General features: G+C 36.9%; 1 protein-coding gene across 1 annotated transcript in view; it reads right to left on the bottom strand.

The window, feature by feature from the left end:
• The window catches only part of PIK3C3 (phosphatidylinositol 3-kinase catalytic subunit type 3), a 157711-nt gene that overhangs the window by 94173 nt on the left and 38524 nt on the right, over positions 1-25014 (bottom strand). Inside the window, exons 6-10 of the mRNA XM_062201595.1 lie at positions 23557-23652; positions 19227-19298; positions 14652-14756; positions 13930-14022; positions 6457-6642 (exon numbers count right to left, since the gene is read on the bottom strand). Coding sequence (XP_062057579.1) covers positions 6457-6642; positions 13930-14022; positions 14652-14756; positions 19227-19298; positions 23557-23652 — 552 coding nt within the window. The remainder of the gene's footprint in view (positions 1-6456; positions 6643-13929; positions 14023-14651; positions 14757-19226; positions 19299-23556; positions 23653-25014) is intronic.

The following is a 25014-nucleotide window of genomic DNA, read 5'->3' as shown; positions in this document are numbered from 1 at the left end:
GAGCAATAAATAAGTGATCCAATATGTCTAATGACAAGTATTCTCCTTTATAGGTACACAAAATTAAGTTTCACTGCTGACATTTCTCAGCAATGCTGCTAAATGTATCACCTGTATGTTTTCCCAATTACAGAAAACATTTAGTCACATGCAATAAAAAAAATCCCTAGGAAGGCAAAATTCAGAAAAAAAATTCTTCTTTTTAAGTTATTTATCACCATCTGATTTGTAGGTCATTTGGCATTTTATATTTAAACTTTACTGTTCTGCATTTACATGAAAATGAATTAACCTCAACAGTAAGTACAAAGTCAGTATTCTCATTATATATTCACATCTTGAAAAACATAAAACTCCTCCAAGCATGAAAGACATAAGCATATGAGTAAAATAAATCCCAAACCCTCCCAAAAAGAGAGAGAAAAATCAGGTTTCAATCTCAGGCAACTCAATAAAAATTTCCCCAGAGCTAAGGAATTGTTTCTAGATAGTGATCACCATTTTTCTGAAGAACAAGTTAATTCTAATGCTTCAGTGTGCAAATGCAAAGGGCCATATCAAAAATCAGTCACTGACTTCCCATTTTTTATTGAATTAAGAGAAACACTTCTTATACTCATTTTCAGTTAGAGACATGGATTCTGATTTTGCTCCCACAGTACATCCTACACTCCCATTAAAGTGAAATATTTTCTATTCTTTCTGTACTTTTCAATCTCCTAGATTTCTCAGCTTAGAATATAAACTCCTATTGTGAAAATTCTACATTTTGTTCAACGTCTATCTTGAATGTCACTTCTTCATTAAATTCTAATGTGGAATATCTCTCCTTTTGAGCCATACAACAAAGAAATATGCCTTTTAAAAAAAAACAGATAAATAGAATATTAGCAGATCAAGTTCATACAGGCATTAAAAGATTGATTCCACAGTGTACATCATGAAGAAATTTACCAGCATACTTATAATTACATTAATTGAATTAAGAACAATTGAATTAAGAACAAAAAAAAGTGTGTAGTAATATACATAACCCATTCCTTTTTTTTTTTATTAACATTTTTTTTTTTATTTGACAAGTAGAGTTAGACAGTGAGAGAGACAGAGAGAAAGGTCTTCTTTTGTTGTTTCACCCCCTAAAATGGCCGCTAGAGCCGACGCTGCGCCGATCTGAAGCCAGGAGCCAGGTGCTTCCTCCTGGTCTCCCATGTGGGTGCAGAAACCCAAGCACTTGGGCCATCCTCCACTGCCCTCCCAGGGCACAGCAGAGAGCTGGCCTGGAAGAGGAGCAACTGGGACTAGAACCCGGTGCCCATGTGGGATGCCGGCGCCACAGGCAGAGGATTAACCAAGTGAACCACGACGCCACCCCCCCCCCTTTTTTTTAATGTTTACTTATTTATTTGAAAGGCAGGATTACAGAGAGAAAGGGAAAGATAGAGAAGGAGGAAAAGACAGAAAGAGAGCTCTTCAATCTGCGTGTTCACTCCACAAATGGCCACAATAGGCAGGGTTGAGCCAGGCTGAAGGCATTTTTAGCCAAGACTTGAACCAGTGCTCATATGGGATGCCAGCATTGCAGGCGGTAACGTTACCTGCTGTACCACTATGCTGGCCCCGACACACACATACACAGAAACTTTCTAAACAGGAAGAAAGATCATTTGAAACCAGTAAGAAACATAGGGTTTTTTAAAAGACTTACTTATTTATTTGAAAGAGTGACAGAGAGAGAAAGATCTTTCATCTGCTTTCTCACTTCCCCCAATACCTGCAACATTCGGAGCTGGGCCAGGAGCCCAGAAGTCAATCTGGTTCACCCAAATGGGTAAAAAAGCACTTAAGGGACAAAAGCACTTAAGGGGCCGGTGCCGTGGCTCACTTGGTTAATCCTCTGCCTGTGGCCCCAGCATCCCATATGGGTGCCGGGTTCTAGTCCCAGCTGCTCCTCTTCCAATCCAGCTCTCTGCTGTGGCCTGGGAAAGCAGTGGAGGATGGCTCAAGTGCTTGTGTCCCTGCACCCACAGGGGAGACCAGGAAGAAGCACCTGGCTCCTGGCTTCGGATCGGCACAACGTCGGCTGTGGCAACCATTTGGGGGGTGAACCAATGGAAGGAAGACCTTTCTCTCTGTCTCTCTCTCTCACTGTCTATAACTCTACCTATCAAAAAAAAAAAAAAAAAAACACTTAAACCATCATCATTGCCTTCCCAGATGCATTAGCAAGAAGACAAACCAGAAACAGAGTAGTCGGACTTGAACCAGACACTCTGATATGGAATGTGGGCATCCAAACCAGTGGCTTAACCTGTTGTGATACAACAGCCACCCCAAAAAACATTTAAGGATGAAATGCTAAAAGTATCTCTACCATAATGAACAACAAGCCAAAGATGGACAGCTATTGTTTACTACCATTATTTACACAGCTTCATGGCAATAAATTGAAAGAAAAATATAGTTGAGTATCTCTTATTCAAAATGCTTGAAATCAAAAGTGGTTTAGATATTAGAATTTCTCAGATTTCAGAATATTTGCAACAGCACTACAGGTTTAGTGTATCTAATATTAAAATAAAAAATACTCTAAAATCCAAATTTTTTTAGCAGTTTTTCAAATTCTAGAACATTTCTATATAGATTTGAAAAACAAGATATACTGTTTTAAAGATGGCATAATGTCATACATAGAAAATATAATATACCTAACATCTATTACAATTAGCAAGAGACATCAATAAAGTAACTAGAAAAAAATATAGCAAAAACAGTTATCCTTTAAAAAAAATCATACTTGAAAGAGGAATACAGGGGCCGGCGCTGTGGCTCACTTGGTTAATCCTCCACCTGCAGCGCTGGCATCCCATACGGCACAGGGTTCTAGTCCTGGCTGCTCCTCTTCCAGTCCAGCTCTCTGCTGTGGCCCAGGAAGGCAGTGGAGGATGGCCCAAGTACTTGGGCCCCTGCCTGCATGGGAGACCAGGAGGAAGCACCTGGCTCCTGGCTTCGGATAGGCATAGTTCCGGCCGTAGTGGCTATGTGGGGGGTGAACCAACGGAAGGAAGACCTTTCTCTCTGTCTCTCTCTCTCTCTCACTAACTCTGTCAAATAAATAAAAAAGAAAAAAGAAAAAAGAAAGAGTGATATAAAGAAAAGGAGAGAGAGGCCGGTGCTGTGATACAGTAGGTTAATCCTCCTACAGCACTGGCATCCCATATGGGCGCCGGTTCGAGACCCAGCTGTTCCTCTTCCGATCCAGCTCTCTTTTATGGCCTGGGAAAGCAATAGATGTCCCCTGCACCCACTTGGGAGACCCTGGCTTCAGATCAGCGCAGCTCTGGCCATTGTGGTCATTTGGGGAGTGAACCAGCGGACGAAGACCTTTCTCTCTGTCTCTCCCTCTCACTGTCTGTAACTCTACCTCTCAAAAAAAAAAAAAAAATCTTAAAAAAAAAAAAAAGAGAAAAGGAGAGAGAGCGATAAACAGATAAAACAGATGAAGGGCAGACACGGACAGACATTCAGAGATCTCCCATCTGTTGGTACACTCCCCAAATGCCTGCAATACGCTGGGATAGGACAAGTTAAAGCCAGGAGCTGGGATCTCACATGTGGGTGGCAGGGACTCAACAGCTTGAGCCATCACCTGCTGCTTTCCAGATTGCACTTTCACAGGAAGGTGAATTCATAAGCACAGCAGGGTAGAACTCAGGCACACTGATATGGGATGTGAACAGCCCAAATGACATTTTAAAAATTATGTCAAATGCTATCCCAGACCGACCAACAGCAATTTCCCAACTACTGGTTCACTCTCCAAATGCCTGCAATAGTCAGAGCTAGGCCAAGTTGAAGCCAGGAACCAGAAACTCACATGTGGGTGGCAAGAATTCAACGACCTGAGTCATCACCAGCTGCTTCCTAGGTAATATATTAGCAAGAGGCAGGAACAGGGAGTGGGACTATGTCTCAAACCCTGATACTTCAATATAGGATGCACACATGACAAGTGGCATCTAAACCACTCTGCCAAATGCCAGTGCAAAAAGTTTTCTAACAAACATAAATAATAGATAAAACTTATGGAGTAGTTCATAACAGTAATAGTAACATAACTCTGAAAGAGTAACTAATTTTTTTACATGTAAGATTTTTATAAAATTTGCAATTAAAAAATATGTTACTTACTAAGAGAGAATGTTCAATATCATAAACGTGCTAATTCTCTACTAATATATAAACTTAATGTAATTGCACTAAATATTATGATGGAAATTCCAAAATGGGGATCAGCGTGGTGGCATAGCAGGTAAAGCTGCCACCTGCAGTGCTGGCATCCCTTACAGGTGCCAGTTCAAGTCCCAGCTGCTTCACTTCCAATCCAGCTCCCTGCTAATGTGCCCGAGAAAGCAATAGAAGATGGCCTGAGTCCCTCAGTTGAGAGATGCCCTCCCTGTAAACAATGGAGAGATACCAAGACAAATCTCAAACAAAAGTCTGTTCTTCCCATCTTACTACTCTCAGCTCATATGCCTTTGTCTTATCACATCTTCCACTATTTTCTACTTTTTATCAAATCTAAGATAAAAGTACTCATATTCAACCATTTTTTAAAAATTCTTTTTATATTTAAGGTAATATACTTTCAATTTACATTATATCCAAAGACAATGCATCAATAAATAAAGAATTCAACAGGGACTGGTGTTGTGGCATAGTAAGTTAAGCTGCCACCTGCAATGCTGGCATGCCATATGGGCACTCATTCAAGTTCTGGCTGCTCTATTTCCCATCCAGTTTCTTGCTAATGTGTCTAGGAAAACAGCAGAAGATGGCCCAAATCTTTGGGCCCCTGCATCCATGTAGGAGAACCGTAAGAAACTCCTGGCTCCTGGCTTCAGCCTGGCGCAGCACTGACTGTTGTGGTAGTTTTGGGAGTGAACCAGCAGAAAAAAGATCTCTCTTTCTAACTCTGCCTTTCATAGAAATAAACAGTTGTTTAAAAAAAAAAAAAAAAAAAAACAGAAAAAATTCAACAAAGAAAAAGCAAAAAGACCCAAGATTCAATCATTTCTTCAAGTCTTCCTTTTCATATGAAAGAACCTGGGTCAATAAATGTCCATAAAGTTCAGAACAGAACAATATTCAAAAAGCTCCTGGGTTGATGAACAAGAATATATTTGCATACCAAGAGGATGGTATACCCAAGACTCCATGAGAAGAGATACTCCTATGCTCAGGACTTCACCATATATATCACTTCATCTGGCTGTATTACTGTACTATTTAAACATCTTCTGTAATAAACAGCAGATAGTAAGGAACATTTCACAGAGTTCTGTGAGTCATTCTAGCAAATTATGTAACCTAAAGTTGAAGTTGAGGCCATGAGAACCCCTGATTTACAGCCAGTACGTCAAAAATCAAAAGGGTATCTCAAGATTTAGTGGAGAATGGGGCATGAGTTGAAAAGAGTGTATCCCATTATATATCAAACAAGATTGGCTCTGAGTTGACAAATGCTAAATATAGGTAAAGTATATGTGAGGGTTCTACACTATTTATTGTTTGATTTTTATTGTAACAAAAAAACACATGTAAGCATTTATTTTAATAAATGCTTAATTTGCTTCTTGAGATGAAAATGCCATTACTAATTCAAAATCTCACTGTTTTGGTATTTTTATTTTGAAAAGCAGTCTTTGATAATGTTCTGAGGATCAGCATATATTTGAAGGCTTGAGAAAAGGCATTCCATGTCCCACGGTAGCTAGTATATTGAGAACACATTCACTCTATAAATATTAAGTAAAGAAAAATTGCTGGGTTAGCCTACCTCATTAGCAATTACTAAAACTCAAAATCCAACAATGCTTTGTGTCCAGAGAGTGTTCCTCCTTCCCCGATGGCCTGACATGGATATAATTAGCCAGCATGAAGTTTCCAGTCTTTGCCTTCCAGAGGATTCAAAACCAGCCTCTCAAAATCTACATATACACTGTCAGTAGCTCAAAGTTCAAAGGAGGAATTTGAAGGAGAGTAAGATGACCATGCATCTCTGTGCTTTAGAGGCCCCAAAGGCTTTCCAAGGCTACAATTAAATGTGGCTAGCTGTATACTGACTGATGGAGAAGATCTGAATTATTCCCCAACTGGTGCTGCATTAAACCATTTTTCATTAGAATTCCTTCTTCCAGACAGAGCAATACAAGCTCTGCTGCCAGGTAAATGTCCTGGGAGCAATTGTCCTATCACGTAACACATCAGGAAGTGAATTTTCATTTCACAGAGGAGTCCTTAGAGGAATATTTTAATTTTACTTCTGAAAACACACCTAGTATATTCTCTTCCCTTCCAAACATTTCTCTCTCTCTCTCTCTCTTTCCTCCTTTTTCCCTAATTAGGTTCTAGTTTAAAATGTACCTGGTCAAACTGGAATAAGAAATAGTAACGTACCTCATCATCAGCCTGTCGCAATCGGGCCACAGCGTAACGCCTCACTGTTGGATTGGTGTAATGAGAGGATAACAGCTCCAGAGAATCTTCTACATCCATTGGCTTCCACTTCCCCAGAAGTTCCAAGGCCTGCTTGGCCTCTTGAGGTAGATCCCAATTAACACATTTCAAGAATTTTGTCAATGCCTAAAATCCAAAGAACATCTTTAAGTTAGTAATAACTTATTGCCTAGGGAAAGAAAGGTCAAGGGTGACTAAACAGAGTTCCACTTGGTCCAGATGCAAAGTCATGGGGTCAATGATAGATTCCTTGTGTAAACACTAAATTAAGTCATACATATTATCCTAGAGAAGCAGTACCTCTTCAAGTCAAATGAATTGCAGAGCACTATGTATCTTCAATTTATTTAGGTTTTTCTTCATTTTCCTTTGGTTATTTTAAAATACTACAAGCCTCAAGACATAGTTGAGGCATGACTTGTGAACTTTTTTTTTTTTTTTTTTTAAATTTTTTTGACAGGCAGAGTGGACAGTGAGAGAGACAGAGAGAAAGGTCTTCCTTTTGCCGTTGGTTCACCCTCCAATGGCCGCTGCGGCCGGTGCATTGCGCTGATCCGATGGCAGGAGCCAGGGGTTTATCCTGGTCTCCCATGGGGTGTGAACTTTTAAGATGCTTTGGAGGGGCCAGCACTGTGGGTAAAGCCACTGCCTGCAGTGCCAGCATCCCATATGGGCGCTGGTTTGAGTTCTGGTAGCTCCTCTTCTGATCCAGTTCTCAGCTCTCTGCAATGGCCTGGAAAAGCAGCAGACAATGGCCCAAGACATGGGGCCCCTGCACCCATGTGGGAGACCCAGAAGAAGCTCCTGGCTCTGGGCTTTGGATCAGTGCAGTTCTGGCTGCTGTGATCATCTGGGGAGTGAACCAGCAGATGAAAGACATTTCTCTCTCTCTCTAACTCACACTTTCAAATAAATAAATAAATCTTAAAAAAAAAAAAAAAGAAAAAAGAAAAAGAAAAAGGATGCTTTGGAGACAAACTTTATTTTATAACATCGACAGTATGTCACAAAGTACCACAATCACTGAAGGAAAGAGTCAGAAGACAAGTAAGAGCAGAAATCCCCAAAACTAGCCTCACTGTTGTTCATTTCCTCAGGTTATGATCAGTGGCTTTCCTAGATACCTACACATGAGGACTCAAACTGGAATAAGTATGTATCTCTGAAAAGACAATCAAATAAAAACTCAAAAATAAAGCATAAAAATGGTTAAGCATAGAACCAACACCAATAGTCTGTGATTCAACTGCCTGCCTGTAGTGTCTTACCAGAATCATCTTTTAGATGAACAGCATACCAGCTGTAAGTTAAGTAGACTACCTTGAAATACATATCATGGCTGCATAAATAATGAAGTTTCTTTTTTAAAAAGGTATATATTTAGTTCCCATAAAAAGCAACTCTCATTGCGAGGTCTCCTTACTGGAAACATTTCCCTGGAAAATCTAAGACATTTTCTACTTTCTCTTCCTCTTTAAATTTTTTTGTAAATTATCTCTTAAACTAAGATAATTTCAAAATTTTAAATTCCTGCTATGTCAAATTAAAATCTTATTAGTAAACAAATCAAATTCTCAAGAAAACATCCACTTGGACAACAAAACATAATTTTTGGTAGTAAGATAAAAAAAATGCACCTTCATGTCCACCCCTTAATTTATTCTTGATTTTACTAACTTAAGAAAAAAGGCACTATGTCATGCTTAAGTCATAGAGAGCCTCATCAAAGTGGCTTCCTTATCACTTCCAAATGGTGGATGAGCTACAGCTAGATACAGGTCCTCCAATTATCAGCCTCTTGCTTCTCACACGAAGATGCTGCTTCCCTATTAAATCCATTCTTCCTGAAGCCATTACACAGCCAACACTGATTGCCTAGATCCATCGCCAAACTCTGTCAACTGTTTTCTAGCAATATTTCCACTCTGCTTCATTCTCACTTCACATGTATTTGACAAAGGCTGCTAACTGATAGCCTCAATTCCAGTTTCTCTTCTAATTATTTCACACAAACTCCTAGAAGCTCAAGTTCAAATTGATCTTAGCCTAAATCTCCCATTGTAAGCAGAAATTAGCCCTACAACATCTTTGCCAAGAGATTAATATTAAGTAATTCTAGCAACTAATTTTCAAGGTAGCCACTACAACATTTATAGATAATTTAAAAATGTTTTATTCAATGATTATGAATCAAATGACAAAAACATCTTTCTTTAAATAACTTTTTTCCCATTTGTTAGTTTCACTCTCAGGAAACATGAGAGGAAACCTACCCCCCAATATTTCATCAAGTCTTTCCAGTACTTGAAGATGACTGCCAACTAATATAATGTGGTTTTAGAAAAACAACAAAACTTTGGCTTCTTTCTCAGAACACTCATTGGGACCTCTCACCACAATCCAAACTCTATTTCATTAAATTATCATTGCCATTGTATGGTTCAACCAAATTAATCTGTCTGGATTCTGCTTCCTTGTGCTCCTCAACAAAACCATGGTGCCACCTTTAAGGTCAGCTTGTCAAAAACTGAACTTTTCCAGAATGCTTTGGTTCTTTCTTTAAAGTTGGCTCAATTTTATTTCTTATTAAAATGATGCTCTTCCAACTGCCAAATGCTGTTGTTGGCACTCTTTATAACCTCATTCCCCAAGGATAACTGTCCATTTCCTCTGCACCGCTTGCGCACCATTTAGTATAATGATCCTTGTCTCCATACAGAGCACTGATTGTTCTACTAACTTCTTCCATGCATTTATTTTTCACTTCTAAAATGTACTTCTAGGTTGAATGTGGAAACAAAGCAATACTTCTTAAATAACTACAGTGAAAGCTTTTCTATTTCACAGTACATCAGCAGTCTTAATAGAAATGTGTGGGTATGTGCTTATTATAAGCAAATCTCACAGCATGTAAATGTACTCAACTCAGTAACTGAAACAATCTAACCCATAGATTCTAAGATTTATAGACTTATTAGTAAGATCTATAGAGTATACTGCTGCCAAGGAATGTAAGGCGCTGTACAAAGAATTTCACAACTTTTTAAAGCTAAATGTTCCAAATGAAAACAAGGAGATAATATTCTGAAGAACAGGAAAAGGAAAGGAATGAGAAGGACTGTGTAAGAATTTGCAGACAGGAATAATAATGATGGATGATAATTAGCCTCAAGGATTCTAAACATGTTTTATGATATATGTAAAAAAGGGGAGGGTACTCAAATGTAATTTTATCTCTGCAGCTTCCTTAGGTTAACTGGAGAGTACAGACTTTAGAGCTAGAGTTTTTGGGTTGAAGTCCCAATTCCTGGTTCCATTAGCTATTAAATAATTAACTTAAAGCACATTATTTAATTTTTAAGTGTCCTATTTCATTGGTTTATGGTGAAGATTAAATGTTAATATAAAATGTTTAGAACAGTACCTTGTATAGACAAATAATGTAAATTATTTTATTATTTGTTACTCTTTCTGATGCTGAGTCTAGTATCAAATGTTAATCTAACTGCACTTATTATCATGTTTTATGTTAATATCCTAGTTCATCCTCCTTGAAAAAAAATTTGTTAAAACACATTTTCCTGCTTTATTGGCTTCCTATTGTCAGTGAAACCTAATTCCCAAGTGAAGAATTCAAGGCCCATAACAATCTGATGTGATCTTTTCTAATTCATAACCATCCATAGAAACTTCCGCTTCCTGAACCCCACAGCCTGCCTTACTCATGCATTTTTTAATCCTTGGAAAAATTATCACCAAATAAAAAAATGCCATCAAAGTCTGCTTAATCTTTCTCTATGAAAATTCCTTCATATAATAACAAACTGATCTTTTCACCCTCCATATTTCTATTCTAGTAATTATCTATATATTTACTAAGATAGTAACTCTTAATCATTTACCATACTATACTTCCCTATTTAGATTGTATATAAATATCCTTCCTTAAAAATAATTTAATTTATATGAATACAAGACATGATACCTCAAAGCCTTGTTTAACGAGTAATGGTAGGCCAAGTGTAAATAATAAATGCTTGCTAAAGTAAATTCATTTCTTCTGTGATTCACCATCAACTTCTTTTCAGGAAACAGCAATATGATTATTTTCCTGTTTTCTCCACGTAGCCTCAGAGGCATAATCAGGCATCCTACTTTTTCCAACATGTGACTCTTACCATGCTTTTTTTCTCTACAAACATAACAAAAAAGCTTGGAATTAAGTCATTTTTCTTTAAAACTTTCCTAAGAAGGGCCACTGTATTGAAGAATTACAATAGTCATATTTTGTGTTCCACAAATATCAGTTACTACCTACCTGCTATAGACAAGTTTTAAAATACTTCATAAATTTAAATGGCTTTATTGCATAAAATTATTAACATAAACTTTTTAGGTAAAACATCAACTCCAAACTAGAGGATTTTCATCCAAAATACATAAGACAGGTGATTTAGAAACAAGTAAGAGGAAAGGTCAAATTCAATTAAAAACAAAACATACAACTCTGTAGGAACCAATTTCTTGCAATTTATTTTCTGAGTACACTCTTTTCTCTTGAAAGGCTTTTCAGCCTCAGGGTCAAAATGCCAAGAAATCTAAATTACAAATGCTGAGAACCTGACACTAAAAGAATTTCTTTGTGTAAATAAATTAAGGGGAAGTGTAGAGGAGTATTTGTATTCTAGGAAATCCATTTTAAGTAATTACAAAGATAAAAATGTGGCTGTGTGAATAATTCCTCTGGCCACTTCAAGGCCAATATGTATTTGTTTACTCAACCATGCTTCCTGAACATCAAAAAGTATCGTTCACTCTACTCCAGTGATTTTAACAATCCATATGTTCTGAGAAATGAAGGCTCATCACCCACCTTTCTAAAACTTGTAATCAACTAGTTAAATGAAACTTGTCACATACTTTGTATCAGTTGAGCATTTTATTTTTTGCACTTATCTAGAAGTAATTGTGTTTCAGTGAGAAGTGACTATTTGTTTAAACAATTTTTCCTGCAAGCCTTTCCACCTAAAGAAGTTCAGCTCTGTAAATCTATTCTATGCTCTTGAATTCACACATTCTAACAGGTTTACTTCAGTATCTCATTGTGTATTTCAAACAACGCCATGCTGCACTGAAGATGCAAAGTCTGTCACCAAGGTTATTCTTCATTTAACATAATATCAAGATACTAACTCAATCTTTTCATAAAACACAAAATCACAAACCTGTGTTCTATTGATGAATATTTCCTTTTGTTCAATGATGACGGGAATAACATGCAAAGCTCTAGTAAATTTAAAATTCCCCTCTCATTCTTATTGTGGATATAAAAAGTATGATTTATCTACAAAGAATTTCCCAAAGCAGCAATAAATGATAAAGAAAAAAAGTTCAACAGTTAAGATGAGCCATAACTGGACTTTTATCTTTACTTCAAAACCTAAAGGAAATACAAATGATTCAAAAAGCAAGCTAAAAGAAAGTTATTAAAGAGCATCTTTTAATATTGTTAAACATATTATTCATCCACCCCTAATTCTATAACAATTTCTGGATACACACTCATTTTTCTAATGCTTCTCTGCTCTGCCTCTAATACATGTCACAATTCCTGGGAAGTCACAGGTATGTTAAAAATGTTTTTTTCCAAAATTCTCTTTTTTATGTCTTCATTGTCTTCCTTCTCTTCTTTTTTTTTTTTTTTTTTTTTTTTTAAGATTTATTTATTTCTATGAAAGGCAGAGTTACAGAAAGAGAGAGAGAGAGAGATCTTCCATCTGTTGGTTTACTCCCCAAATGGCTACAAGGGTCAGAGCTGGGCCAGTCTGAAGCCAGGAGCTTCTTCAGGTCTCCTACATAGGGGGAAGGGCAAAGCAATTAGGCCATCTTCCTTTGCTTTCCCAGGGACATGAGCAGGGAGCTGGATCATAAGTGGAGCAGCCAGGACTGGAACTGGCACACATATGAGATGCTAGCATTACCTGCTATAGCAACAGTCCCTCCCTTCTCTTCTTGTTAGCATATCAAAAGCAGTATTTGTAAGTTTTATGATTATGCACAGTTTCACTAATCTCTCTAAACTCAGTTTCCTCATCTGTATGTAGAACAGTGACAATGACATGCATTGAGAGGTTGTTGTAGGATTTAAAAGATCTCTGACACACAGTGGCTGTTTAATAAATGCTGACTATATTAGTGCCTTAAGAGTTAATCCTTGGCCTTCTATTATAAGAATTTACAGATTATTTTAAGAACTAGAAAACACTTAAAGTTCGTTATTAAATAGGAGGAAATGAAATCTTATAGGTGAAGTAATATGCCTATAGTTACAAATCCTTGTACTAGCAATAAGATTCAAAAATAGTCTCTACAAGTGTAATGCTACTTCATCATAATTCTGTCTCTCTAGAAACTTTATCCACTCCATGGTTTCATTATGAAAGGAAATGTATGGTTCTGACCTAACCTCTATCCCACAAATCTGTTTGCCACTCCACCAACTCAACTTCCACACTGCAAACTAGAGATGTCGCACTCTCCAGAAGGCACTTCTCCAGGATTCTGAGGTCCTTTTACTAGTGTAAATACTTTCCTATGATCCGAATTCAAAATCTAAGAATGAGACAGAAAGAAATCAACATGGACAGTGCCTCCACTATTCACCAAGTATTTTGCCAGGTTATTTGTACTATCTCACCTGTGAAGGAGAACTGTCTCCCTTAGAAAAAGGAAGAAACCAAGCTTCCAAAATAACTTACTTCATTCAATCTAATACATACAAGTGGTGGTACCTAGGCCGGCGCCACGGCTTACTAGGCTAATCCTCTGCCTTGCGGCACCGGCACACCAGGTTCTAGTCCCGGTCAGGGCGCCGGATTCTGTCCCGGTTGCCCCTCTTCCAGGCCAGCTCTCTGCTGTGGCCAGGGAGTGCAGTGGAGGATGGCCCAAGTGCTTGGGCCCTGCACCCCATGGGAGACCAGGATAAGCACCTGGCTCCTGCCATCGGATCAGCGCGGTGCGCTGGCCGCAAAGTGCCAGCCGCGGCGGCCATTGGAGGGGGAACCAAAGGCAAAGAAGACCTTTCTCTCTGTCTCTCTCTCTCACTGTCCACTCTGCCTGTCAAAAATAATAATAATAATAATAATAATAATAATAATAATTTTTTTAAAAAGTGGTGGTACCTAAAATTGAAGCCATCTCTGACTTGACTTCTAAACCTAGTCAGACTTGTCTATGCAGCAACCATCTGGAACATATCTTTGCTCACATACCTTTGTAACCATCTTTTTTCATATATATAGCTCTTTAATTTTTTAAGTTATTAACTAAATTTCCATGGCAGTTTTATCTCACCTTGATCATTAGTAATAAAATTTACAAGTGAATTTAACATGAAAGACTCAAGAAACTCACTTTTTCTTGATTAGTGAGATAATATCTAAATTTCCAAACAAGATCTTGTTCTTCATATGTAAGTTGCTTAGTTGGTGGATAACTCACAATAATCTACAACAAAGAAGAAAAAAAAAAACAATTTCTGTCAAATACATATTTCTATTTGATTTTGAAATTTTCATTAAGTATTTCTGTAATAGACTCAAACAAGAACAATATTGATCTAGGAATTCCGTAAGATTTAAATTTGCAGCAGTTATCTGTCCAATTTTATTAACATATATAGGGAAGAAAAAGATGACAGCCACATCCCATATAAAAACACATAATCAGTTCACTTAATTCAATCAAAAACAGCACAAAACAAAATAGCAATGCCACACCGATGCAAAATAAGGAAAAACAAACAGAAAACACATTCTCCTATCAATTAAACGCACACAACAATGCATGTGGACAAACTAAGTCCCAGGAGTCTGGGCAATGCCTCAGGATCAGTTACTTTAATGCTACATCATGAAAGTAAACACTACAACTCTGTATTCAGAACTAATAAATTTACTGAAAGTTCCCAAATGATAATAAAACTTCCAAATATATGCAACTGTTGAAATTATTCAGAATTCATCAACCTGGAAAAAAATGTGCATCTAGATCATTTTTATGTGAAGTGATACACTAGTAGCAACCAAAATACCCATTTAATGATTTTTATATTAACATTGTATAAACTCTCTTACATTTAGCTGATCTCGTGTAGCAGCATTGGGTTTGAGATCATGATCAGAAGGTCCACTTCTTAGACTCCGGGCAAGCTTGTGATGTTTGCTCTCAACTAAATTCTCCTATAAATTTACAAATATTTACTGAGAATGTACACTTTGCCAAAAGAACAACTCAACAGCCAATTATAAGTTGAAATGTAAAGAGTTACTTAAGATCATTCTATAATACTTAACATCTTATTCTGGTACAACTTCAGGCCCCCATGCATCGTTTAAAAAGACAAACCTAGGGGCCTTTGCTGTGGCCTAGCAGGTAAAGCTGCCTCTGCATATGGATGCCAGTTCAAGTCCTGGCTGCTCCACTTCCAATCCAGCTCTCTGCTATGGCCTGGGAAAGCAGTAGAAGATGGCCCAAGTCCTTGGGTCCCTGCACCCTCGTCAGAGACCCAGAAGAAACTCCTGGCTTTGGATCGGTGTAGCTGTGCCTATTGCAGCCATCCGGGGAGGGAACCAGAGGATGGAAGACCTCTCTCTCTGCCTCTGCCTCTCAAATAAATAAATAAATCTTTAAAAAAAAAAAAAAAGACCTATCTCAAAACTGGAAAACCAAGTGTGGCTTTAGTGCACCAGTGCCATAATATGCACATGGCATTCCAACTTCTTAAAACATCAACCTCTCTCTTTCCACATACTGAAGATGTCTGCCTTCTATCAGCTTCAATCAACTTCCCTGACAACCCAGACTAAAACATTCCTTCCTTCCTGTCAGCTACTGTACATCCTAATACGGTGACATCTCAGCAGTTGCTTAAACTACAAGCCACTGAGGGCAGGGAACTGTGATCATAATGCTTAAATATATAATATGGTACTCACTGCTTTTTCTATGGCCAAAATCATTAGTTTTAACCATATTGTTTTGCTTAAGATAATGCTTAATTTGAAGTTTTGAAATTTTGTTTATTTTAAATATTTGAGTGACTGCATGTGTGAATTGTTTGTTCTTTTATTTTTTGTGCCTTAAATTTTGATTGGCTATCAGTTCCTGGTCTTTCAATTTTTATCAGTTCTTTATATGTCAGCCGTTTGTGATGTATATAGTATTTTCTCCTAGTTTTTCAATTGTCTTTCCACTTCATTTACTGAGTTTTTTGTCATGCAATTTTCTAGTTAGTCAAATATATCAATTGCTGTTTTTAAGTCTTCTAGATTTTGAATAGTTAGAAAGTCTTTCCCTACACTAAGAGTAGAATTTCATTTTTAATATTTAGATTCCAGAACCATTTAGAATTCCTTCTTACTTATGCTATGTGGTATGGATCAAGTTTAATTTAATATTATCCAATTTACAAATCCCATTCCATGGTACTATGCTCCAGTGATGAAATGCCACCTTCCTTATTTACTAAATTTCCATTTATATATGGATATATTTCTGGGCTTTTTATTTTGTCTTACCAGCCTATTTGTGTAGCTATTATCTTAATTACAGAATTAATTTTTTTTTATTATTTAATAAGGTGGTATACTATCTTGGTTTCCTTTTTTTTAATTTATTTTTTAATTTTTTATTTATTTGAAAGACAGAGTTAAGAGAGAGGGAGAGAAAGAGGTCTTCCATCTGATGGTTCACTCCCCAATGGCCGCAATGGCTGGAGCTGCACCAATCCAAAGCCAGGAGCCAAGAGCTTCTTCCAGGTCTCCCACACGGGAACAAGGGCCCAAGGGCCATCTTCTACTGCTTTCCTAGGCCATAGCTGAGAGCTGGATCGGAAGTGGGGTAGCCGGGACTGAAACCACTGCCCATATAGGATGGCGGCGCTGCAGGTCAGGGCTTTAGCCGCTGTGCCACAGTGCCAGCCCCTTGGTTTCCTTTTTATTTTTTGGTTTGTCCATGCTTGCTTTCATATCCTAGATCTCTTTTTTTTTTTTCTTAAACTTAGAAAACAGCAACCATTGTTGATGGGCATTTTCTTCAGAAAAGAACACTTTAAACACGCAAATCATTCACTTAGCTGACATTTTGGTAGGAGTTATATAAGCAAAATCTTTGATATTTTGGAAAAGTTTTTTTTTTTTTTTTTTTTTTTTTTTTTTAAGATTTATCTATTTATTTGAAAGGCAGAGTTACAGAGAGAGAAAGAGAGACAGAGAGAGGGATTTTCCATTCATTGGTTCCCTCCTCAAATGATCACAATAAACAGGGTTGGGCCATGCCAAAGCCAGGAGCCAGGAGCTTTACCAGGTCTCCCTTGTAGGTGGCAGGGGCCTAAGGACTTGAGCCTTGTTCTGCTACTTTCAGCAAGGAGCTGAATCAGAAGTAGAGCGGCTAGGATTTAATCAGCACCTATATGGTAGTGGCTTAACCTGCTACATCATAGCAGCAGCCCCAGAATTTTACATCTATGTAAGTGACATCTATGACCACAATATGGCAAAATTTGTTTATATTCATACATTTTGAAGTCAAACATAGGGTATACCCATCTGTGTATTTTCAGTATGCAGAACACCAAATATAATTTGATTTTGTACTAAACCTTCAGTGCCAATTTTAGATATATTAACCCAACTTTTAACTATGTTATATATACATAATACGCAAGTATTTGCAGTGTTTGTTCCAATATGATATCCAAGTTGGTAGCTTTGGGATCCGCATGGAGGAAAGGCCTATACTTCCGGGAATAGAAAGTCCCTACCTGTACTTCCAAGTAAGAAAAGTCCTTGTCAAGGTCCCCGCAGGTGCCTAAAGGTCAACCAATGAGGATCAGACCCGCCTCAACCTTTAACCCCCATGCCCTGAATCTATAAAGGGAGCCCTCCCAATCTCTGACACGAGACTTCCCTGGCCCCCGCTCTGTTGGGACCAGGGAACCTTGACAGGGGAGCAGAATCCCAATAAAAGCCTGTGAATTAATTGATTTGTCTGCCTGGGAAGATTTGTTACGCGCCGGACACCTTGCACAAGTTTTTTTCTATCTTTAGTTTTCCTACTTATCTCTTCCTTTGATGTTAGATCATTAGTCACCACACTTCATGCTTTCAAACTTGTACCCCAACTCAGTCATCATGCTTTTATCAACCAATGGGTCACTATTAATCTCCTTTGACTTGATTAGCAATGTAAATAATCTAATTAGAAATGCAGAGTTGGCTTTGTAGCACAGCAAGTTAAGCCACTGCCTGCAACATTGGCATTGCATGTGGGCACTAATTCAAGTCCTGGCTGCTCCATGTTTTATCCAGCTCCCTGCTAATGTGCTTGGGAAAGCAGCAGAAAATGGCCAAAATCTTGGATCCCTGAACCCACATGGGAGGTGCAGATGAAGCTCCTGGCTCCTGGCTTCAGTCTGGCCCAGCCATGGCTTTCATGGCCACTAAGGAAGTAAACTAGCAGTGGAAGCTCTCTCTTTCTCTTCCTGTGGCTCTTCTTTTCGCTCTCTCTTAACTCCTCTAAATAAATAAATATCGAATATTTTTAGTAGCTACAATGATCTCCCTTATTTTATAATAATAAGTTTCCTTAAAATTTTAATCCATTAATTTTAATTATATGATCCTAACATTATAAACAAATAAATAACTCTTTCAAATAAATAACTTAAAAAACTATTAAAATCAAAATTAAAAGTTTCAAAATCCTGTAAATGAATTGTAACTTTGAATATCTTGGTATCATGGCTAAAAGAATATTTTCTCTGCAACTTTCTAAATCTAAAGTTATCTAATTAAATCTATTACAGAGTGCAGTTGTTTAGCCTAGTGGTTAAGACACCCACATTCCAGATAACAATGCCAGGGTTGATATTAACCTCTAGCTCCAGATTCCAGCTTCTTTTAATGCAAATCTTGGGAAGCAATGGTAATGGCTCAAGTAATTGGAATCCTGTCACCTTCTTGGGAGGCCTGGTCAGAGTTCCTAACTACTGGAGATGGCTTCACTCTCAGCCTACTGTGGACATCTAGAGAGTGAAGCAGCATACGGGAGTCTTCTCTCTGTCTCTCACTCTCACAGTCTCTCTGCCTTTCAGATAAATAAAAATTTAAAATACTAATTATTAAAAATAAAACATAAGTAAACCTGTATTTCAAAGTAGGAACTCTGTTACATCCCTGAGAAGGATCATCTCAACATTTCATTAATAGATAGGTATTGTATCATCACCCAGGTCATCATGTTCTAAACTGAATACTTTTTGCAGCTACAATGATCTTCCTTATTTTATAATAAAATCAGTTTCCTTAAAATTGTAACCCACTGATGTTAATTATATGATTCTAACATTATAAATAAATCCCCTTTCTATGTAATGACAATCTTTCAAATACCTGTTCTACCCAATCCTTACTTCCATTACAACATTCTCTAGCTCTTGTGATAATCCAGATAAAATGATTGCTCAATCCTTATTTTGAGGATGTCAATGTTTCTTGTAAAAAATCTGAATCCAGAGAGCTAAAGTAGATACAAGGATTACTTTTAGATAACTGAGGTAGTATTATATTACTCTTCTTAAAAGAAAATATATGGTATGATCTAAATCATTATCATTAAGGAGAAAAAAGAAAACTTGCACAATAACCTACCATACACATCTGAGGGTCAGGAACTTTCACTAATTCAAAGCTTGTTAAAATTGGAGATGACTCATCACCATCCTGGATAACAGCACAGTAAGTTTAAAAAAAAAAAAAAAGAAAGAAAGAAAGAAAATTTAATCAAAACAACACATATTATACATGCTAATAAATTTTAGTTCTACTTAATAAACACCATTCTTCTGGTGAGGGAAAAAAATCTTTTCAACTATACTATAAAATATATATTCCTTGATTAACATCTTTTTTTCTGATGAATTTTTTTAAAAATATATATTTTTGAAAGAGTTATATCGAGAGAGGGGACACACACAGAGAGAAAGAGTGAGAGGAGAGAGAGATCTTCCATCCACTGGTTTACTCCCACAAATGGCCGCAACAACCAGGGCTGGGCCAGGCCAAAGCCAGGAGCCAGGAATTTCACCTGGGTCTCCCACAAGAGTGCAGAGGCCCAAGCATTTGTACCATCCCCTGCTGCTTTCCCAGGCACATTAGTAGGGAGCTGGATTGAAAGAGAAACAGCCGGGACTCAAACCAGCACCCATATGGGATAGGGTCATAGTCAAATTGGAAGTTCTCTCCTCCTTTCAGAGAAAGGTACCTCCTTCTTTGATGGCCCCGTTCTTTCCACTGGGATCTCACTCGCAGAGATCTTTCATTTAGGTCTTCTTTTAACTGCCTGACTGAGAGGGCTATTATCCATTATCTTACTCTCCAAATGCCCACAACAGATGGAATGGGTCAGACAAAAGTTACAGGCCAGGAATTCAATCCAATTCTCTCATGCGAGTTGCAGGGATACAACTACTTGAGCTATCACATGCTACTTCCAAAGATGTACATTAGCAAGAAGCTGGAATCATGAGCAGAGCAGCGATTTGAACCCACACATTCGCAATATGGGGTGCTGGCATCCCAACAAGTATCTTAACTACTAAGCAAACCACATAACCACTGCTGAAACATTGAGAAAAATAAAATCTAAAAAATTTCTAAAACTATGGTTTTAGAGACATGAGGTCAAAAATTCTTATTCTCAGGGCCAACACTGTGGTGTAGGGGGTAAAGCCACGGCCTGCAGTGCAGGCATCCCATATGGGTGCCAGTTTGAGTCCCAGATGCTCCACTTCCGATCCAGCTCTATGCTATGGTCTGGAAAAGCAGTAGAAAATGGCCAAGTGCTGGGGCCCCTGCACCCACATGGGAGATCCAGAAGAAGCTCCTGGCTCCTGGCTTCAGATCAGCCCAGCTCTGGCGATTGTGGCCATTTAGGGAATGAACCAGGGGATGGAAGATCCCTCTCTGCCTCTGCCTCTGCCTCTCTGTAACTCTGCCTTTCAAATAAGTAAATAAATCTTTAAAAAAATTCATGTTCTTTTGGGTGTTCTTTTATTTTTAATTTTAACTTTATTTATAATGACAAAGCATCAAAAAGAAAAAGTACTACTTTGCAAACTTTTAATAAAAGCACTGAATATAATTAATATGTTGCCCAATACATGTGTTGATTCATTTGCAAAAACTAAATGGATACTGGTAACTTTTCATGGTACAACAACGGATTTCCATTCAGAGGAGCAGAATTTTAGGTGTGAAATTAAAGTTACTCAAATTTATATACAACTAGAGGAATACCAACTCAATACAATGAATTCTGAATAACAAGAATATATCAATCAAGAAATATTACAGGAGCCGGCACCGTGGCATAGTGAGTAAAGCCACCGCCTGTAGTGCTGATATCCCATACGGGTGTTGGTTCAACTCCCGGCTGCTCCACTTCCGATGCAGCTCCCTGCTAATTTGCCTGGGAAAGCAGCAAAAGAAGGTCCAAGTGGTTGGGCCCATGCACCCACATGTGAGACCCAGAGGAAGCACCTGGCTCCTGGCTTCAGATTGGCCCAGCTCTGGCCCTCGCAGCCATTTGGGGAGTGAATCAGCAGATGGAAGACTACTCTGTCGCTCTGCCTCTGCCTCTTTGTAACTCTGCCTTTCAAATAAATAAGTAAATCATTAAAAAAAAAAGAAATTATGTTATGCTATTATCATTTTTATTTTAATTCAATTAAAGCAAGAAAGGTAATTCCACATAATAAATGTCACAGTGCAATATACTAGAAAATGCTAAGCTTATTGAGGTAAAAACTCATTCCCTCACAATTCTATACCTAGCATCAAGTTTTCCTGTCAATTTATAAATGCTCTTCAATTTAGTTATGTGCAATAAAATTGGGAGAGACTGAGAGAGGCATTGTAACTCCTTTAGTTCAGTAATTGAGTCTTACAGAAAACCACAAATTCCCACAGCTGTTGTTTAACAGGCTTGTTCTCAGTCACAACACCAGAAAACACATTTATCAGCTGAACTGTGACAAGTAATCTTCACCAAGACTATCTGTCACAAAAGACAGGTGACAAGAAAGTCTATTTTCAATAGATTCAATACACTGGCCCAGCAATCTTTATACTAAGTGGAAATATGACAGGATGGGTAGAGAGGCATTAATTTATGAGCAATTTCCAAGAAACAGTAAAAAGGGGTCAAGAAGTTTTTAAAAATATATTTGAAATTCTTCTAATACCTATTCTATTTCCTCTATTATCAAAGCTGTCTATCAAAAGACTCTTCACATCTCTAATATTTGAAAGTACTACTGATATTAGCATGTTTTTGCAATATGAGCTCAATATGAGTGGCAAATATTACTCTTAAAGAAATTACATACAGCACAAAATGTAAAATATGATTTTATCAAAATGCATTGATGACAAAACAATTTTACTCATCTATATTCTCCTTTCCTTTTGACAGTTTTTCTAACAAATTAATACAGAATGCTAAAACAGCCTACCTTCCTTTTTTCTTTTCCCAGAGTATCATTTATAAAACAAAAAGCTAAAATAAGTCAATTTTTCCTAATCTTTCACTAACATGAAAGGTAAACAAGCTAATGGAAAAAAAATACAGTTACTTGAAAAATACCACAAAACAGTTATAAATTAAATACATAAACCCTAAACTTTCTTATGCAAACATTTCAAATAATAATTTATTGTAAGAGTATATATATTTTAAACAACACTGTAATAGCTTTATTATCACTAAGATATAAATACAATTTCTAATAAACAAGTATATGGCACATAAACTTGGTTATATGATAGAACTATTAATCTATTTTACCATGTATCAAAAGTCTGTTCTCACTTGCAATAATTTAAAAACTTGTCTACTATTTCCAAAATAGAAGATATCTGCTTTCTGTGGATTCAGACCACATATAGTATTATTTCTATAGTATTTACATGAAATCCCTTCAACAAGCATTTAAGGCAGATAATTTTCAAGTAGCTACATGCCAAGCGCAGAACTACTTTCTTCCACATGAGCAGAACAGAACAAATCCCTAATTGTGTACTTATTAATCAACCTGATGATTATTATTATTCATCCTAATGGTAACACAGTTTTCTCTCTAAAAAAAAAAAAAAAAAAGGTTTTTTAAATTTATTTGAAAGCCAGAAATGCAAGAGAGAGAGGAAAAGAAAGAGAGAGATCTTCCATTCGCTAGTTCACTCCCCAAATGGCCACAAAGTTCCAGGCTGAGGCAGGCCAAAGCTAGAACCAGGAGCTTCTTTTGGATCTCCCTTGTGGGCACAGGGTCCCAAACACTTGGGACTTCTTCCACTGCTTTCCCAGGCATATTAGCAGGGAGCTAGATTGGAAGTGGAGCAGCTGGGTCTCGAAGCAGCATCCAAATGGGATGCCAGCACTGCAGGCAGAGGCTTAATCTTCTATGCCACAGCAGCGGTTCCCACAGTTTTCTTAATTTTGCATAATACACTTTAAAAATAAATGCACATTTATGAAGTTTTTCATAAGCATACTTATGATAGAACCACATACAGACTTCTAACACATTACATAAATACTCAAGTAACAAACACATTTATAACTTTCAATAGCTATCTCTTAAAAATCTGATCTCCTCTATTTTTCAAATGAATAGTAATTGTAAATAAAGCTATTGGTTTAGTGCCCTACTCACCAATGTGTAGAACAATTAATCAAAAAGTTTATAATCATTTGCATACTAATTAGATTTTGTAACCCAGAACTACATTACATGAAAGATCAGCTTATATAATCTTGTTGTAGCTCTATGATTTGATTTGTGGATATATAAACAGCTGCTGCTGACAGCTGTCTGCTGCTATCCTGCAACCAAATAATTCATCTCAGCAGGAACAACAGTCATTTTTTTAAATGTTTCCCTCCCCTCTACTTTATCAGCATAAACAGTTCCAAAGCAAATACCTTTTCATAATAAACAATACCATATTCCTTATCATCACACTTGACACATCGAAACTCAACCATCAAGTACATGAAATTAGAACTTCGTTTTTCACTCTAAAAGAAAAAAAAAGATTTTTATAAAAAATTATAATTTTCAACATTCTCTTAAGGGTATCAGTATATATCATTTTCCTAATTTAGTAATACAAGTATTTATGAAATACAACTTGTATAGCAAATTTTATTTCGTTATAACATGCGGTCTTATATATAACTACTATTTTATTACATATAGCCTTACTGATTTATTCAGGAATGTCTATTATTCACTTCTAATTCCCTCTTGGAACTTAAAAATTTTCTGGTTAGAACATCACTCATTTGGGTTGTTTTTTTTTTTGTTCATTCGGGTCTTATTATATAAAAGCCTAGTATTTTGTATACTTATGTATGTTATCTTATTTCAAAAATAATATATTCTGTACTTCTAACAATTTTATGCAAGTAACAGTTTATATGACTAGTTCAACTAAAGAAGTTAACATCATCTGGGGGCTGGCATCATGGTACAGTGGGTTAAGCTTACACCTAAGATGATGCCATCCCACATGGGCACCAGTTTGAGTCCTGGCTGTTCCACTTCAAATCCAACTCCATACTAATGTGCCTGGAAAGGCAGCAAGTAATGACCCAAGTATTTGGTTTTTTTGTCCCCAAAGTGGGAGACCTGGATGGAGTTGTAAGCTTCTTGCTTCAATCCAAGTTGAAAGATCTCTCTATGTCCCTCACTCCCTCTCTCAGTAACTCTGTCTTCAAAATAAAAAAATAAATCTTAAAAAAAAATTAAGTTTAAGAAAAATCAAAGGTAAAATGAAAGTGAGAAATAAAGGACACAGGTTATTTGAACTTAACAAGTATAATCTTTATAAGTGTATCAGAGTTTATAAAGGGCCTTTAGACGTCTTGTCAGTTGTCAATGTTATTGATACTATAAGTATATTAGGTAGTTATCTTGTCCCTCAAGATAAAAATGTTGGTCCCTTATGTTAATGTGTTTTCTTAAATAAAGTAAACATTACTGAAATGATGTTGTAAAAATACAATAAAGTCCAAAGGAATGATTAGTCTTGCTCCAAATCAGCTTTATAAATCACCTTTAATCTATAAAACCATGAAGGTCTGAAAAGGTTATTTAAATTGCTCAATATTATGAAGCATATTATAGTCCAGTGTGGTAACTATAATGGTCTCCTCTCTTGTAAAAGAGTAAGAGAGGGAAGGATGAGAAAGATGGGGCAGAATAAGAATTACCATTAGATTTTCTAAATCAAAAGGTACCAAAGTGGAATAGAAAAATATAACATTTTGATTAATTTACTTTGGGAATATGACTGCTATAGAAATTTTAAAACGTAAACTTTTCTCCCAGTTTGAGTACTCTGGAATGTATTATTATTATGAACAAATTTAGTAAAG

The sequence above is a fragment of the Lepus europaeus genome, chromosome 9 (genome assembly GCF_033115175.1).
Source record: "Lepus europaeus isolate LE1 chromosome 9, mLepTim1.pri, whole genome shotgun sequence".
NCBI lineage: Eukaryota > Metazoa > Chordata > Mammalia > Lagomorpha > Leporidae > Lepus > Lepus europaeus.
This window is presented reverse-complemented; position numbering and strand designations above follow the sequence as displayed.